At 52.3% G+C, this 17,967-nt stretch overlaps 1 protein-coding gene across 1 annotated transcript in view; it reads right to left on the bottom strand.

Moving 5' to 3' along the window:
• The window catches only part of RAB6B (RAB6B, member RAS oncogene family), a 47,291-nt gene that overhangs the window by 5,250 nt on the left and 24,074 nt on the right, over positions 1-17,967 (bottom strand). The window contains exons 2-7 of the mRNA XM_084902156.1: positions 15,808-15,866; positions 6,374-6,427; positions 6,065-6,170; positions 5,281-5,392; positions 4,182-4,275; positions 1,339-1,405 (exon numbers count right to left, since the gene is read on the bottom strand). Coding sequence (XP_084758282.1) covers positions 1,339-1,405; positions 4,182-4,275; positions 5,281-5,392; positions 6,065-6,170; positions 6,374-6,427; positions 15,808-15,866 — 492 coding nt within the window. The remainder of the gene's footprint in view (positions 1-1,338; positions 1,406-4,181; positions 4,276-5,280; positions 5,393-6,064; positions 6,171-6,373; positions 6,428-15,807; positions 15,867-17,967) is intronic.

The following is a 17,967-nucleotide window of genomic DNA, read 5'->3' as shown; positions in this document are numbered from 1 at the left end:
TGAGGACCCCTGTTACTGGCATCCTAGGGATGTTTTGGGGGCCCCGTTTAAGGGCTGTGGGAGAGATTCTTCTGCCTGTAAGCACAGACGACCCTGGGTGCCCACAGGCTCTGCCTCTGTGGGTGGATTCCACCAATTGTGAATAAAAAGTATTTTTTGGGGAAAATGTTCTGCTGTTGCTGACGTGTGCGGTTAAGCCTACAACACTTGCATGTGAACTAAACATGTACGTTATTTTTTGTCATTGTTCCCTAAGCAATACAGTTAACAACTATTCACATAGCATTTATGTTGCATTGGACATTGTAAGTGGTTTGGAGGTGATGTGAAGTATAGGGGAGCATGTGCATAGGTTATATGCAAATACTACGCCATGTCATTGAAGGGGCTTGAGCATCAAGGAATTTGATATCCAGGAGGTGGGAGGCAGAAGGGGGGAGGGTCCTAGAACCAATCCCCTGCAGAATCAGAGGGATGGCCGTGCTAGAAAAAGCCACGCTCCTCCTGAAGATCAGTTTCCCTCCTTGCCACTTGTTGGCCATTCAGCCACGGCATATATTTCGAGTATGGCTTCATCTCTTTCTTGTCCTTGTTTTCCTACCTTTATTTTACCTGTGCCCTGATTTTCTCTCGTGAGTGTACACATATGCATTTTTATCTTTATGTGTGTGTGTATACCTATATCAATATATCTATATCTATATACACATTTTTCATAACATGGCAGAGTATAAGTAAACAAATAAACAGATAATAAATAACTACCTTCTTCCTATTGGGCAAATCAGATGATCTCTCTGAACCTCCATGCCAGTTCTGGTGTTGCCTGTGGTGTGGGGTGGACCATGTGAGTGGTGTATGACCCTATCCTGGGAGCAGTGGCGAGCTCTGGGGCTGTGCAGGGCTGGGCCGAGGAAGCAGCAGGACGCATCTGCTGGGGGCTGCCTCGTGTGGAGCGGGCTGAACCATGTTGAAATCATATGTGAGCGTAAAGAGAGAAACCCTCCCTGCAATGGCCACTCTACTTACACCACGAAATACAGATCGATGTCCACTCTAAAGAAGGGCAGCGCCACTATGTCTCCCTCCCCGCCCCTCCCACCACACATCCCTCCGGTATCCCTCCCTGCATGGGAAGGGTCAGCTTCGGTGGTTCGAGCTGGATGGGCCTTAAAGACCTTGGCGCTCAGCCTCGTTCCTGCACAGAGCCCCACCCCATGTCCGCCAGCGGGAAGCTGGGCTGGAGGCAGGCCAGCGCTCGTCCACTGCTCTGAGGTACTAAGATGGGTAAACGGCTTCTCCAGCACCTCTCCCACCACTCGTCACCGAAAAGGATACTCCCTTCTTTACTTTTCTCCTGAACATTCTCCATCCCAGGCAGAGCCGACGCCACACGTCGAAAGAGCTGGAGACAGGGAGATGCAGCATGAGCCCTCTGTACCCTGCTTTCCCTCCTGCTCCCACTGTGTCTACACCCTCCTGCCTCTACTCACCCCGCCCTGGGGCTTCACTGTCCTGCCTGTCCCACTGACTGTGTCCTGGAGGGCAGGGCTACACCGACTTCTCTCTCCTCCACCTGCCCCCCCTAGACCCCCTCCCCCCCGGCGCCTCTCACAGCGTTGGGCCTCGGCAGGCTGGCCTGGGGTCATGAGGAGCTGAGCTTGGGTCATGGTGTCTGAAAGGCACCTATCCCGTGCAGATAATGACCTGGACCCTGGGAGACAGCCCTTAGGAGGGCTCCTGTCCTGCGGTCCACGTAGGGACCTGGTGTGGGGAACCCACCTCCCACCTGCCCTTGAGACAAATGAGCCTCTCAGGGAGTCCTGCACGTTCACGGGCATCGAGGCAGCTGGGCCCTGGGAGCCAGGGCCACCCGGGCACCACAGAGAGACCTTCCTGAGAGAATAACACCGGAGCGTGAACGTGCCATTGTGGGTTTGTCTGGGGATGGGTGTGTGATGTGCACACTGTGTGGAGTATGTGTGGTGTCTGTGTGTGTGTGCGCATTTGTGAAGTGTGTGGGGGAGTGTGTGCGGTATGTATGTGCACATGGGGCTTCTGTGCGTGTAAGTGCGTGGGGAGAAATGTGTGGGGTGTATGTGGGGTGTCAGGGAGGAGGTGACAGTATGCAGAGCACAAGTACAAGGCACCAGAAGATTCTGAATGCTCCCCTTCTTCCCCTGAACACCAATTGCAGGAACTCGGTGGGCCCTGGGCTTACAACGTCTCTGTGTGAGCTCGCTGAGGACGGGGTGCATCTCAGTCCTGGGTTCCCCAGAGCCCAGCCTTATTGGAGCACCAGGCCGGGTGAGGGCCCCGTGGAGCACTCAGGGCCAAAGGCAGTGAGGGCCTGAGGGGTGACGACACTGGCCTGCCTGACAGGGTGTGGGCCCTATGGGTGCTGCAGAAAGGGCTCCGAGTGGGGCAGGCAGGATCGGGCGAGGGTGCAGAGGGCCCGGGTCACTCCTTGGATCTTTCCTTTGTGGCCCTGACCCAGGCAGCCCTGCTCTGAACGTCAAAATGGTCACCGCTCCTACTAACGGCCAAGCTGACAGAAGGCAGCTGGTGGGTCTCTGAGAGCAGATGGGATCAGGGTTAGGATCCAGGAGTCTGCACTGCATGGAGACCCTCTGAACCACACAGGGTCTCAACCAACCATACTGAACTGCTCAGACCATTGTGGGGTCCAGACCATGCTAGGAAGGGAGGCATCAGCGCCTCCCTGACCCTGACCCCTCTGCGCCCCGCCCCCATGACTCCCCATTCAGATGCGAAGAGCAGCAGCCAGCCTTCCTGTATGCCTCCAGGGACAGGGACGGGTAGCTCCCTCCTCCAGGAGACACCACAGCAGCCTGGCCTTACAGGGGAGGAGGCTGGGAAGGGGTGCGAATGAATGGAGACGTTGTAGTCCAATTGGGGGACTGAGTCCTGGAACTTGGGGCTCCCACTCTGTCTCTGCTCCTCTGCCACCTTCCCCACCGCCACTGCCACTGTCCACGGGGCGTGAATCTTCACCGCACCCAGGCCGATGCCGCACGGGCAGCTAGCTTGTCTAGTGTTCGCCGAGCACCAACGGGGACGGCGGGCAGAAGTGACACCCCAGCCAAGCCATGCTCCCCACTTGGTGTCCCCTCCCCAGGCCACAGGCACCCGAACTGCCCCACCTGTACTCATGCTGTTCCCCTTGCCCAGATATCCTCCCTCCTGTCACCTCTCCAAGTCCTCTCCTTCTCAGAGGCAGAGGCTCCTAACCCGCTGTGAACCACAGGCCCCTCTGGCAGCCTGGTGACACCCACACACGCCCTCTAAGGGCGTGACATCCATTACACAGGAGCACAAAGGAAGCCACTTAGTATTGAAATACACCTCTAAGCTCTTTAAAGACACAAGTTCGTGACAAAGCACGAACGTGTAACACAGCAAGAGCTGGCGGTGTGTCTAAGAACCACCGTGATACCGAAGCAGTGACGGGATCTCATAACACACACACTGCCAGGCGATAAGAGCACAGCCGTGATCCCTGCGTGATAGAGCCACGGGGCTGCCGCCGGGACAGGCGTGCTGCCTACGCTCACCGCTGAAGGTAACGACGCTAACGAGCACTTAGAAGGGAGCGCTGATAAAGCTGTGCTTTTTCCGGCCCACGTCCGCTGGCCTGCTGCATTGCATCACGGATTCCTCCACAGCTCCTCAGATGATTCTGTTTCACAGGCCTGTCCCTTCCTGAGAGCCCCAGCACACCCAGGTGGCCTCCTTTCTCCAAGCCTGCCTGGCCCTGCAGCCCCTGAGCTCTGCCAAGCACAAGGCATGAACGCCTGCACCCCCTTCCATCTCCAGCCGCTGGGGAAACGGTGCCTCTTTCAGCCCTTGTAAGCTGGTGACTGGACGCTCACACACGTTTCAGGGCCACGTGGCTGGCTGCTGTATGGTACCTCACGAGGACATTCTCCAGGCACCCCCTGAGGTCCAGTGCTCCTTCCTTCTCGCATGGCATGCATTACCACCTCTGGGTAAGCTTGTTCCCCAGGAGGTGGGTTTATGGGCACTCTGATTGGCTACCCCAACCCAGTCACTAGCCTGCTGGGGAGAGACAGGGCTGAGCTTGAGGCTGACTATGCCAGAAGCCACAGATGGACCCTAAGGCCAAGCGGGGCCAAGGATCGGCAACAGGTGCGTCCTACCTGCTTCACGTTGTAGCCGGTCTTTGCACTGGTCTCGATGAACATGACGCTCAGCTCTTTGGCGCGCTGCTCCCCCTCTTCGATGGTTATCTGCCTGCAGGTGAGGGAAGGGGACATCAGTTCGGGGGAGAGCAGCCCCTGGGTGAGATGGAGGGAACAGCCTGAGAGGAGGGGCCCACCCAGCAGGACGAAGGGGGCACAGGGCACAGCAGCCCCTTCTCTCCTCCTCCAGTAGTATCTTCCCCTCGGGAAGCAGGCCCGGTGGCAGGTGGATGAGGCTTTCCCATAGCTGCCTTTCCCAACAGTGGCCACGGCCAGAGACCACGTGTGTGAAGTGCTGCAGGCCGAATACTGCCCCTCTGGGTGGTGTCATCGGTCCTGTTTCCCAAATGAGAACACCGAAGTGAAAAGGAACTGCTCCAAGCTCGCCTACTCAGCAAAGGAGCTAGGCTTTGAGCCCCATTTTCTTCTCAGCAGGAAGAGGATTCTAACAAAACAGTCTCTAATTCAGATTACTCCTTAAATAGCTATAGTTCAGGAAGCCCACAATGCATGACCTTTAACCAAGTTGGGTCCCCTGAGGTAAGTGGACACATGTATGTAAGTCAACCCTGTGCCCTGGAGCAGCCTCTTTCAGAGAGGGTCACATCCAGACACAGAGCCAGACCAGAACCTCTGAGGTGAACACGTGGGGCCAGGACCCTCAGACCCACACCCACCCTGGTGCGGGCATGTCATGGGGCAGAGACACAGCACAAGCAGGAGTCGGCAGGAGCCTGCAGCTGTGTTGCTGGTTGTGGCCAGTTCCCCGACCATGCACTGCGGGGCTGGGCCAGGTGCATGGGCTCCATGCAAACCATGCACAGAGGAGCACCCTGGAACTGCCCCTGCCGGCTGTGTGAGGGGCCTCAGAGATGACATGGGCAGGGGTCTACCAGGAGCTTTCAAAGCCTCCAGCAGCCCGCCGGTACCTTTCCAAGATGCATGGGAAGACGACAGGCAGAGTGGGTGCTCGCTACCTGTGCACCCCAGAACTCCTGGTCCAGGAGGAGCTGCAGAGGCGTGGAGGGTGGGCCCAGCCTGCCAGCCCTGCGCCTACCTCTTGTCAGCCAGGTCCGTCTTGTTGCCCACCAGCATGATGATAACGTCACTGCCCCGCTCCGTCCTGACGTCATCGATCCACTTAGAGGTCTGCTGGAAGGAGTTGAGGTCTGGAGGTGGAAAGGGGGGTAGGACTGGGAGTGAGATGCTGCCCTCACTGGCAGAGGGAAAAGGTAGGAAGGGGCAGCAGGCACACCAGACCCCGGGTGGGGCTGGAGCACAGCCACACAGGCCAGTGGGTCTGGGCCTTCCACAGGAGGCCCGTGTGGGTGTGTGGAGCTGCTGCCCCAGGGCCCTGGAGAGCCCCTGGCATTGCTGAGTCACCCTTTGGGGGCAAGAATTTACCCCGCCTGGAAGGTGACAGTGTCATGATTTGCTATGTGGACTAGTGGGAGCCTGGTGAGGGGCTGGGATGCCAGCTGACAGAGCCACAGCTGCGGGGGGCAAGCTTGTCCAGGGACCAGTGTCTTCACCCACCTTGACACACAGGCACAGAAGTTGCTGTGCATGGGATCTTTCTGGCAGCCAGGGCCACCAAGGGTGCAGAGGGGCTGGGAGCAGGGCCAGCCTGCACAACCATGACGGGCGCAGGAGGGGGGGAAGAGGAAAACATGCCGTGTTCAAAGGCAAGTAACTCCCACTGGCAGGCACCTGCCTTCCTGCATTCAGACAATTAGAGTGCGTGTGTACATGTACGTACACACACACACACACATACACACACACTCTGGCTGGGGCTCCACTAGGGCCCCGGAGCCCCTGTGAGCCAGGACCACACTCACTAGTGATGTCGTACACCACGACGGCCACCGTGGAGTCCCGGATGTAGCTGGGGATCAGGCTGCGGAACCTCTCCTGGCCCGCTGTGTCCCAGAGTTGCAGTCGCACCTATGGCAGGGAGGGCAGGGGTCAGCAGGGGCAGCCAGCTCCTTATGGTGGGGGTGGGGAGTGGGCGAGGTCCTGCTTCTGTGCTGCTGGCACTGCCAGCTCTGGGGGCAGGCCTGGGCTCTCAGGGGTGCCCCGCTAGGGGTCCGGGTAATAGATCCAAAGGAGCACCCCCTGTTCTCCTGGTTCTAAAGTCAGGCACTCACCGTACGATCCTCCAAGTACATGGTTTTTGACAAGAAGTCAATGCCAATGGTTGCCTGTAAGAGAAAAGCACAGACAGGTCAAAAGTGAAAAGTCTTGGGCAAAGGGACAAGTTCTCAGTGATCCAGGTAGTGACTTCCAGAAAAATGGGGGGCACCCATGCCACATGCCAGGTGGGTCCTGCTCTGTTCTCTCTTTCTCAGCTGCGAACCTTCTCGTCCCTCTTAGAGGAAGTGAGTTTGAGCTAAATCCAGATGAGGACAGGGTTTTCTTGTCTGTCTGTTTGTTTGTTTGTTGAGAAGGTTGAGGGGGTGAGAAAACTGGGTGAGAAGGTTTCCCCAGCAACAAAGCCAGAAAGGGCCAGCTTTGGAAGAATGGACGTCATATTGGGACTTAAGATGACTAAGGGAAAAAAGCAAAAAAAAAAAAAAAAAAAAAAAAAAAAAATCTATTGAAGTTTAAATACAGTAACACTTCCAAAAATATTAGCTGCCCATAATTTAATTGCCTATTAAAATAAAACTGAACACCATTGAAAGGAAGGTAAGAGAATCCAAGAATCCCTACAACATTCTCCCCTACACAATACAAAAGGATTAGACATGTAAGGAAGCAGGGAATTCAAGCCATAATCAAAACAACAAATCTATAGAGACAGACCCCAGATGGCCCAGATATTGGATTAGACCCAGACAGCACTTTAAAATAACTGATATAAATGTTAAAATATAAAGGAAAAGATGTATATGATGGGTGAATTTTAAGAAATATAAGAAAATGCTAAAAGAAAACAATGAAATCTTAACACTAAAAAATACAATACCTAAAATAAAAATACATTGAATTTAATTAGAAAAGATCAGTGAACCTGAAAAGGGCCAAAAGAAATTATCCAAACTGAAGCACAGAGAGAAAATAGATGTAATGAAAGTGAAGACAGGATCAAGAGCTTCTAGGACAATATCAAGTGATCTGACATACATGCAATTAGGCTCTTATAAAAAGAATAGAAACAAAATCAGCCAAAAATGTTTTTTTTTTTAATTTCCTAATTTGATTAGAAACACCAACCCATAGTACCAAGAAGCTCAGTGAACCTAACACAGGATAAATACAAAGAAAACTACACCCAAGCATATCATAGTCAGAAAAACAAAAGATAAAGAAAAAAGCCTTACCAGCTGCCAGAAATAGAAAACACATTATATACAAGGAAACAATGACAAGGACGACAGTTGATTTCTCATAGAACAATGTAGGACAGAAGACAATGGAATAAATCTTTAGAGTTCCAAAAGAAACAACAAGCATCATGCCAACCTAGAATTCTATATCCAGTAAAAACTTCCTTTAACGATGAAGGCAAAACAAAAACATTTTCAGATAAGGGAAAGATGTGATAGTTTGCAAGCAGTGGGCCCTCATTATAGGACATGCTTTAGGCTGAGGGGAAATTTTGAAGATGGAAATTTAAATCTTTAAAGAAGGAACACGAGTACCAGAAATGGTAAATCTATGGGTTTTCTTTAAAGAACATGTGACTTGCCCTTGATCACCTCCTGCTTCCATCCATAGAATTCTCCTCTCTATTTTGCCCCTGCCACATCCTCAGCACAAATTACTCTCAGAAAACAACCTAACATCCTCCTATACAATTGCAAGAATAAACCACTTCAATTCCTTCCTTGGTTTTACACTCTAACATAACACTAACTGCCGTAACAATGACTAAACATTGGAGTACTGACCATTTGCCAGTGCTAAGGGCATTATTTAATCCTCATAACCTATGTTAGGGATTATGTCCATTACTATTCATATGTCACTGGTAAGAAAACTGAGTACAAGAGTACTTTCCCAGCATCAACAGCTGGAAGTGGCAGAGCCAGGATTTATAACATATTTGCAAAGTTGTCTACATGTGCTCGGCCTTATCCCCACATCTTTCCAGGCTCTATTTCTTTGCTCCTGTACAAAGCAAGCCTTTACTTTTTTCTTGAATATGAATTTTACTCTCTATGTCTAGTAATTTTTAGTTATATCCTACACATTGTCATTAAGACTGTAGATTTCCTTTGTTCCTTTACAAGAGCTCTGGTTGAACTGTGACCAGATGTTTCTGGGAAAGGCTGCATGTTCTAGCCCAAGCATGCCAAACTCATGGCCCTCGGGCCACATGCCTTATTTGGCCCATTTAGCCTTTGAGTTTGACATGCTTGTTCTAGCCCCTAGTGGAGAGCCATAAAGCACACTGGCATAGTATAGGTCCAGAAACATCCTGCTCTAAAGAAATGTGAACAATTTCATGTAACCCAACATTTCCCAACCTTCTTTGCGCACTGGGAATCTTTGTGCTTATAATTCCTATTAATATCCTAGTGTTTCAGGAATTTCAGGAAAGGCTGACCCTCAATGAGGTTCTAGGGTTCTAGAGGAGACCACATCCCTCTTCTATATTGTCTTAGAGCAGTGGTTGGCAAACTCATTAGTTAACAGAGCCAAATATCAACAGTTCAACAATTGAAATTTCTTTTGAGAGCCAAATTCTTAAAACTTAAACTTCTTCTAACATCACTTCTTCAAAATCGACTCGCCCAGGCCATGGAAGAGCCACACTCAAGGGGCCAAAGAGCCGCATGTTGCTTGCGAGCTGCAGTTTGCCGACCATGGCCTTAGAATCTTGGTCAAAGCATTCATTCTTTGTACTTCATTCCCATTTATAAGGTATGGAGTAAATTATTATTTTTAATATTTTTTTTATTGATTTCAGAGAGGAAGGGAGGAGAGAGAAAGAAACATCAATGATGAGAGAGAATCACTGATCAGATGCCTCCTGCATGCTCCCCACAGGGGTTCGAGCCTGCAACCTGGGCATATGCCCTTGACCGGAATCGAACCTGGGACCCTGAAGTCCACAGGCCAATGCTTTATGCACTGAGCCAAACCAGCCAGGGCTGGTTTGAATTATTCTTGCTGGTAACTAGCCACAGGGATGTAAAGAGGATATCAAGACAAATGAACAGCAGGCTTGACTTTGGGGACTCCCCTTCCAGTCCATGGTCATTACCATCCCCTCCCCTCCTCAGCGGTGCTGCAGGAGCCTCTGGAATGCCCCCTGGGGAAGCTGGGCTGCATTCTGCTGTGATTAGGTTGCCCCAAACCTGGCAATGCTTATTTATTCCTTTAATATCATCTTGCTCGCAAACGGGACTGCTTATGAAAAATGGCAGGCGCTTTATTTTATACAAAACACGAGGAACTTAACAAGCCCAGATTTCATAGCCACGTCCACATTCATCTTCTAAAGGTGGCATTAAACAGTGTCAACGGGGGCTCAGAAACACAGTGCAGACTGCACATGACACGCCTCCATCTGCACAGAAGCTTCCATCGCCTAGCGGATCCCCGAGGAAAGAGATGTTCCCTGCAGCACTTGTTGAAATCTTCTTTGCTATGTGCATTTATTATGAAATATATTTTTGCCTCCACAGTCTGACAAGACACAGTAATAAAGTCTGCGGTGGAAATTTGCATGGTAATTTGCATAAATTGACTCAAGACTCTCTTCTTGGGGAAGAGAAGTCATGAAAAGGAGTGGATGTGTGCCTTTTTGTAGCCTTGGCCAGGCCTTGGCCCAGGGCTGGGGAAGCATCCCTAAGTGGCAGAAAGCAGCCGGGCCTGACAAGCCCTTGACAATGGAGCTGCTGTTTGGGCTCCACACCACCAACCATTAGATGAGAGTACCAGGGGAAAGTCATGCAAATTAGCATGCAAATGAGGTTGGCAAAACTTAAGCATTCAGACTGGCAAGCGGGTGCTGTGGGGAAGGAGACAGCAGTCCCTGGAAAACATGCTGGGCAGGGTCTGTCCTTGCCAGCAGCTATGTGCTCTGGGGAAGGGGGTGCCAGGTACGAAGTCACAGCACAGGAACCTCAGCTTCAAAGTCTACACAGTCCTGGTGGCCACTTTCCTCTTAGAGGAGAGCAGCTTGTGTTAGTCATCACCCACCGGAATATTTGTTGATTGCTCTTTTATTTCCTGACTGTGGTTTGAAACATCAACCAAACAACATGCACCTTCCAACTTTAAACAAGGGGTTACATTTCATCAAAACCAGTCAATCCCCTCACGGATCCCTGAGCAGTCTCCTGAAAGGTCACATAAAGATGTTATGCATAAGCTGCCTTTAATAATTAGGGCAAAATATGCTCCCGGTGATGGACTTTGAGGTTGTCTAAGAGCTACCTAAAATCTGAGCAATAAAGATTTATTAAAAAAAAAAAAAAAAAAAAAAAAAAAAAAGAGCTACCTAAGTATAACCTACAAAGTGAATTAGGAAGGATTACTAAGATATGGGGCAGAGAACTGCATCATGGGTCCATTCAACTTATGAAATGGAGCTACTGGGGATTCACCAGTAGCTACTGGCAGGCCCTGGGGAGATGCCACCCATTACCCACTGGCAACTTCTTACTCCCTTGCTTGCCTAGAGACTGTAAAAGCGAAATTCTGCTTTTCCAGCCTCTCCAGAGGTTAAGGGTGATGATGTGACCCAATGCTGACCAATAAGACAAAAGCCACAGTCTGCTCGGAGGGAGAAGGTATTCTAGGGTAGCTCTATCTTTCTTTTTTTAAAATAGGTTTTTATTGATTTTAGAGAGAGAGAGGAAGGAAGAAGGAGAGAAAGATCAGTGAGAAACATCAGCATCCTTTAGATGCCTCCTGCACACCCTCTGCTGGGGATAGGGGATCGAACCTGCAAACCTGAGCATGTGCCCTGACTGGGAAGCAAACCGGCAACCTCCTGGTCCCTGGAGGACCTCCAGTCTGTGGGACAGTGTTCAACCTCTCAGCCATGCTAGGCAGCTCTTGCTGCCTTCGATGCAGACGTGCTGTCTGGAGCAACAACAGCAAGCCTGCACGAAGACGAGAACCCACACAGCAAGAAGGCGGAACAGCACGAGAGCAAGGGCCTGGGGTCTGACGGCATCACTGCCCAGCTGTGCCACCTCAGGTCTCACCACGACTTCCTGCATCTGGGAAAGCAAAACCTTTCTTTGTTTAGGCCACTTTGTCAGCTTTCTGTACTAGGGGACCATATTCCTAATTTGTATATGCTCACCAAAGGAGTGGGATCAGACTGAGAGGTGCCAGAGCCCAGCATCGGGTTGAAGAGTGTCCCTGAAAATTCTGTCCACCTGGAACCTCAGCATGTGACCTTTCTGGAAAGGGGATCTTTGTTGGTGTAATCAGTTAAGGCTCTTAGGATGAAAAATCATCTGGGATTCCGAGTGGGCCCCTAAATCCAATGACTGGTGTCCTCGTGAGAAGAGAAGAGGATGCACAGAGACATGCAGTGAAGGCCAGATGAAGATGGAGGCGGGCATTAGGGCTGCGCAGCCCCGCTCCAAGGAAGGCCTGCAGCCCCGGAGGCTGCACGAGGCAAGGATCCTCTCCCAGAGCCTCTGCAGGGAGCGTGGCTCTGCCACATCTTGACTACAGACTGGTAGCCTCCAGAACTGTGGAAGGATCATCCCCGTGGTTTTAAGCCTCCCTGTCTGTGGTAATGTGTTGTGGCAGCTCCTGGGAACTCACACAGACCTGGGGGCTGGAGAGGAAAGCCTCGGGCAGCGCAGGCAAGTTGCCAGGGGTGAGAGCTCCTCAGGCAACTGCTCCGTGTGTGAGGGCTCCGTGGACTCAGCTTCTGCCCCCTTTCCTTGGCTCCCGGGGTCCCCAGGCATGCCCCAAGGCAGGTAAAGCTCCATGTTCCTCCAGAAATGCTCCTCCACTCCAGGGAGCAGCGAGGGAAGTTCCAGCAGGCCGGGACCCTCTCCTGGGGGTTCCTAACTTGTGCTGAGGTGGGCGCATGGTCCAGGGATGGGCCAGCGGCTCCAGCCTTGGCTACAAGTTCATCGCAATCACCTCTGAGATTTAAAAAGTACCAATGACTGAGCCGGCCTGTGAATCTCCTGGCCCATACTCCCAGTAAGAAATATTAAAGTGCAGCCAAGATAGAGGACCCATGAGAAACCCTGGAGTTCGCTGCCTCCAAATCCTCCCTCCCACCCCCAGTGGCCACCTGCAGAGGCCTGAGACCATCCACACGGCTCTAGTGCAGGTTTCAAGCAGGTGGCCCACGGACCAGGCCCGCAGGTATGTTTCGCTGGCCTATGAGAGGGGAGGGGGCCTGGCCACAGGGGGTCAAGACTCATCACAGCACAGGTACAAGAAGGTTTCTCCCATAGCAAATTTTGAAAATAATTTCTTAGTTGGGGGCTTATACAAGAGATTTGTGAATCTATGACTCTCACCAGGATGCTCGTCAATTTCATTTTTTGCTTCTTCTAGTGAGTGGATTAGGTGGGGTGGTGAGAAGAGTGGCAGAGGCTGGGATGCATGTGCCAAGAGGAGAACAAGGTGCATGTGTGTTGAGGGGAGTGCCAGGCAGGAGACAGCAGCAGCAGGGGCCCACAGGCTGCCAGGTGGGTAGGGCCCCTGAGAGGTGTAACAGGGGAACCCGGCTCTGCATAGCGTCCTCATGCCAGCCCCTCAAGGCCTCAGCATGTTCAGCCCCAGGCAGAGGGAGGACTGACTGCCACCCACATGAGGCTGACCCTCCTGCCCCCTACCCTCCACGCAAGGCTGAAGGTGGGGTCAGATTCTATTTTCTCCTACTTTCTCTCCAAGCAAGTAAGCACTTGACAAACATCTGTTGTCAGAATGAGTGGAGGGAGGGGGCAGGAGGCAGAGCCAGAGGCACACAGAAAGGATGGGAGGGAAGGCGTGGGGACTGGTTCTGGGAATTGTCTGGGCACCTCAGCTAATTGAGGTGGGCTGGCGGCAGGCTCTGAAGGGTGGTCCTGGCCGATGGGCGGGACGTGCGTGGGGGTAGCTGGGAGTGACTACAGTGCTGGGGCCAACAAGGAACATCCCCCAGAGCTCCTGGGGGATCTTGTCTACTTCCCAAATGAGTTAAAAAAAAAAAAGCAAACAAAATAACACTTCCCCCTTTCCTCGTTCTCCAGAGAATTCATTAAGATGAGCCTGTGTGCACACGGAATTGGAGCCCTGGCCTCCTAGCCTAATTACCATCTTAAAGGGTTTCAGGGAAGAAACTCTACCTTCTGGGAAAAGAAGTCAGAAAGCCTGCAGTGGGAGGGCACCTGGCTTGCTCCCCTCTCACCACAGTGACATGGGGCCTCCGCCTCTCGGTGTGGTGGGTCTAAAACCAAGGCAGAGAGTGTTGGTACCAACAGGCATTTGACACCAGCTACGGCCAGGCCCAGGGCTGGGGCCACGAACAGTGGTGGATCTGAGAGGTCGTGGCCCCAGCCATGCCCAGAGCCCACCCAGGAGCCAGAGCACAGAGAGCTCCTGTGGAGTCAGGAGGCCCCTAGAGCCCAGGGCAGCGTGATAAGGGAGAGGGTGCCATGGAGGGGGCGGAACACAGGCAAACATGCTCTGAGCTTTGATGAGTCACAAGAACATTTCACAGCAGAGAAGGCAGGGCGTTCCAGCAGAGAAGATACCATGAGCCAAGGTGTGGGGCTGGGGCAGTGCCACTGTGTGGGGAGCAGCCAGCAAGCGGGCCTCTGGACCCCGGGACAAGCAGTGAGCAAACGGACACTGGAGGAAGGTGTGCTGAGATTTTTGAGGGACTCAAACTACATGGGGAGGAGGTGATCCATGCCAATGAGGACACTGCAAAGGTCACCGTCACCATCCACCACTGCCAAGAACCCCAAATAGCCAAGTGTCTCACAGTAGTCAATGGGACACCAACAAGAGGCATGATAAGTATTCGATAATTCAAAATTTCAAATAGAATCTCTCTCTCTCTCTCTCTCTCTCTCTCTCTCTCTCTCTCTCACACACACACACACACACACACACACACACACACACTGAATACTAGGTCATACTCCAGAATGGAAATCTCTTAGGATGGAATCCCAGATGCAGATCCATGTGGCAGAACTCCCCTTGTGGGGAGGCCCGGCCTCTGTCAAGGCTGTATTGGTGCAAAGCCCTGGCCTGGAACGCATATAACGAAGGCAGTGAGGCTGAGACCACCTCCCGAAGCCGGTGCCAAGGGCTGTGCATGCCACCCAGGGCCCCTCCCCCAGAGCCTCACGTTCTGACCCTTCCATCAAGTCCACTAGTTACTTGGCATTTCAGACGACTGCAGAGGAAAAGCAGGACATTCGAGAGAGGCAGAGAGGGGGGCTGTATCTGGGGCAAAGATGGTGACTAGTCCAGGGGAAGACCCAGACTGAAGAGAAGACCGGAACTGCAGTGGGCAGTGAGTTGTGCTCCGCATCCTGGGTCAGTCCAGGAAGGCAGAGGGACCTCTGACCCAGCCATCCCCAGTGTGCTCTATAAATATGTCCCCTGTCAGGACTCAGTGACAAAGATTCCATGGTCAGATACATCTCGGGGACCCTGCACACTACACCCCCTTTCGGCCCAAGACCACACGTTGATGCAGTCAAGGAAGTCCTGCAGGAGGAAGTTGATTTCCTTTTGTTCATCAGTGTTTCCCTAAATATACACAAGTACTACACCCCCCTGCCTGCCTTCTTCTCAAATAAAATCTACGTACATGCCTTGGAACTGGTACCTCACAGGTCCCACTGGCTTAGAAAAAATGTATTTTATTTGTCTCTGCTTTGAGGAAGAAAATATTTTTTTTTCCTTAAAAATAACTGAAATGATTAAATGTGGTGCCTTTTGCAAAGAGCTATAATTGTAAGGAAAATCCACTTCATTTGCACAAACCTCTCCGTCACTTGTGCCAGATAAATGAAATGTTACCGACCCCCAAGAGCTCAGCCTTTGAACCACCTGGAGCTCCCTCTGGGCCACTGGTTGACCCCAGACCACCGTGAGCATGAGGAGCCACCAGCCTCCTGCCCACGTGGAGCCTTACAAGCCCATCACATCAACCTCCTCAGGGAAGAGAGCGCCTCAACAACTGTGTGTGTGTGTGCCTGAGTGTGTGCACGCCCATGCATGAGGTCCAGCAAATATAACCATGCTCAAGGAACAAGTTCTCCTGCTGCTCTTTCACCTCCATTATTTTGCATCTTGTCCAACCTCTTCCAGGTGACAACCCACCCACGTAACCAAACCCTGTAATGTTAGACCTGTCCACGGGCAGCAAGATGACGCAGACTGAAACATGTCCTTCCTCTCCTGGAAAACACTTCCTTTGCCGAGGTTTGCACCTTCCGAAGGGCTCAGAATTGTTACTGGGCTGGGTCAAGTGCATAGAAGGGAGGCTCCTTCAAGGCAAAACCAACGCCCTGGGCCCCGGGAACATCCTATTCTCATCTCAGGACCAGCAAGCCCCAGAGAGAGACCAGCATCATCTCCGGGCAGCTGCCCTGGCTGCAGGCACCAGGGGTGACGGGGAGCAGGGGCTCCGGGACCTCACCTGGTACGTGTTGTCGAAGCTGTCGTACATGAATCTCGTGATCAGAGACGTCTTCCCGACTGTAAAACAAGAAGAGAGGGGGGTTCAGCCACGGCATCCGAGCCAGGGTCCTCTAAATACATTTCACGTGGCGACAGCAGGTAACAAAAAAGCCCACAGGAAAGATGAGATGTGGGAACAGGAGTGAAAGGCAGACCCTGGGAGAGGGTCCCAGAGCAGGCAGCTGAGTGGACAGGGGAGTTCTTGCCAGGCACCGAGAAGGAGGCCTGTCTCTGCCCTGTGAATTCTCACCTCCCAGCTCCAACATCTTTCTTGGCCCTCAGGAGTGTCACGAACGCCAGAGCCATCTATGAAGGATTGGAGCAAGTGCGTGCAAGACGGATGCTCCTCTCACTGGCCTGCGTTCTTCTGGAAGCATTGCTTTGTCATTGGTCACATGTGGTTTAGTTCCCATTCATTCAGCCTGGAGGCTGCTGAGGAAGTGGCTTTCTAAGGAACCAGGCAGTAGGGGGTGCAAATGAGCCATTGCCCAGTGTCTGTCACAGGCAGGACTATTTTTTTTTTTTGGAGAGTGTGCCTGACTGTCCAGCTCCTTGCAGGGCGGTTAGCATCCCTGGGCCTCGCTGGGTAAGTTCCAGCAGGATCCCGTTAATGTGACAACCCTGGATTCTCCTCCCTGCCCGCTTCGCCCCTTCACCCGCCCTCATTTGCAAATGCCCTGAGAACCTCTGCTGTGGCTAAGAGAACCAGGCAGTCTCTCGGGATCCCAGAAGTGCTGCTTATCTCCCTAACTGCAGTGTTTGGCTTCTGACCCAGCCCTGTGCAGATCCCCCGGGGCCTGGCAGCGGCAGAAAAACCCACTGTAGCATTTCTATCATCTGGGAGGGGAGGAAGGAACATCTGTTAGGTCAGGCCCGGCACGGAATGCTTCTCTACACTGTCCCACCAAGTATGCCATGGCCCCGGGAGGCTCAGAAGGGACTGGCACGGCTGAGCTTGGCTCACAGTCCCCTCTGCTCTGGCTGCCAGGAACACAAAACCCTGCTGGGAAAGCAGGAGAGCCAGCACCCGAGAGTTCTCCAGGCTGCCTCTCCCTGATTCTCAGATCGGATGTCCACGGTCTCCACCTGGCGGGGTAGCTGGTCACTGCCTGAATGGAGCAGGGTGACCCACGGGGCTTCTCTGGGCAAGGTCCTTCTCTGAGGCCTCAGTGGTACAACATCTCACAGACCAGGGCAGCCACCTCCTGTCAGCCCACAGGTGTAAAGACAACAGTCTTCTAGGCAGAAGGAACATCTGTTGGACTGTGTTTGGGACAAATTTAGGTGGCTCCATCTTTGACCGGGAATGGGTCAGCTGGATCCAAATCCTCACTGGGGTACTGTTTAGCTCCATCATTCTGTGGTCCCTGCCCCACTGGACCTCAATGCCTCATTTGGAGATAACATCAGAGGCTTCAAAGGGCAGTAGTAGAAATGAAATAAGATAAAAGTGCCAGGCACACAGGAAATGCTTAACACGGAAAGGAGGTAGGTAGCAGGTAAACAGCTGATACCACCACCACTACTGAATTCACCTTGCCCATCACGTCTCTCCGTCTGGCTGTTCCTGATCTTTCTTCTTTGTTATAAAACTGGTACCTTATAATCGCTCTGGTGAATGATGGAGCTGGAGGAGGGTCATGGGAGCCCTTGGCTTTGTAGCCAGTTGGTCAGAGTGCGGTGTCGTTGGGGACCCCACGTGTGGCTGGGGACTTCACCTTTAAACTGGGGAGTCTGACACCAACCCTGGGTGGGCAGTGGCTGGAAGGACTGCAGTACTCCAGCTGGTGTCCGAAGAGCCACATTCTGGAAGAACCTCTCTGGGGTGAGCAGTAATGCATTCAAGGTCTCTTCTAATTGCAGCTGAAAACTGTCCTTTGAAAAGCTATTGACGGGCATTTGATCTGTAAGGTACTTTCCAATTGCTTTAAATCTGCCCTTAAATTTCCTATGAAGGTGGGAAGTGGGGGCTGGAGATTGCTCAGGGGATTCCAGCGTAAAACTTGGAGCAACACTGAGCCAGCGAGAGGCAGACACAGATGGGAGGGAGCACAGCTTCCCCCCTTTCCAAAGACCATGGAAAGTTACAGCCTCCTCCTCCGGAAGAGAGGCATGGCAG

The sequence above is a fragment of the Pipistrellus hanaki genome (genome assembly GCF_964339955.1).
Source record: "Pipistrellus hanaki genome assembly, chromosome: 13".
NCBI lineage: Eukaryota > Metazoa > Chordata > Mammalia > Chiroptera > Vespertilionidae > Pipistrellus > Pipistrellus hanaki.
The sequence above is the reverse complement of the archived record's forward strand: the minus strand, read 5'-3'. Positions and strand labels throughout refer to the sequence as shown.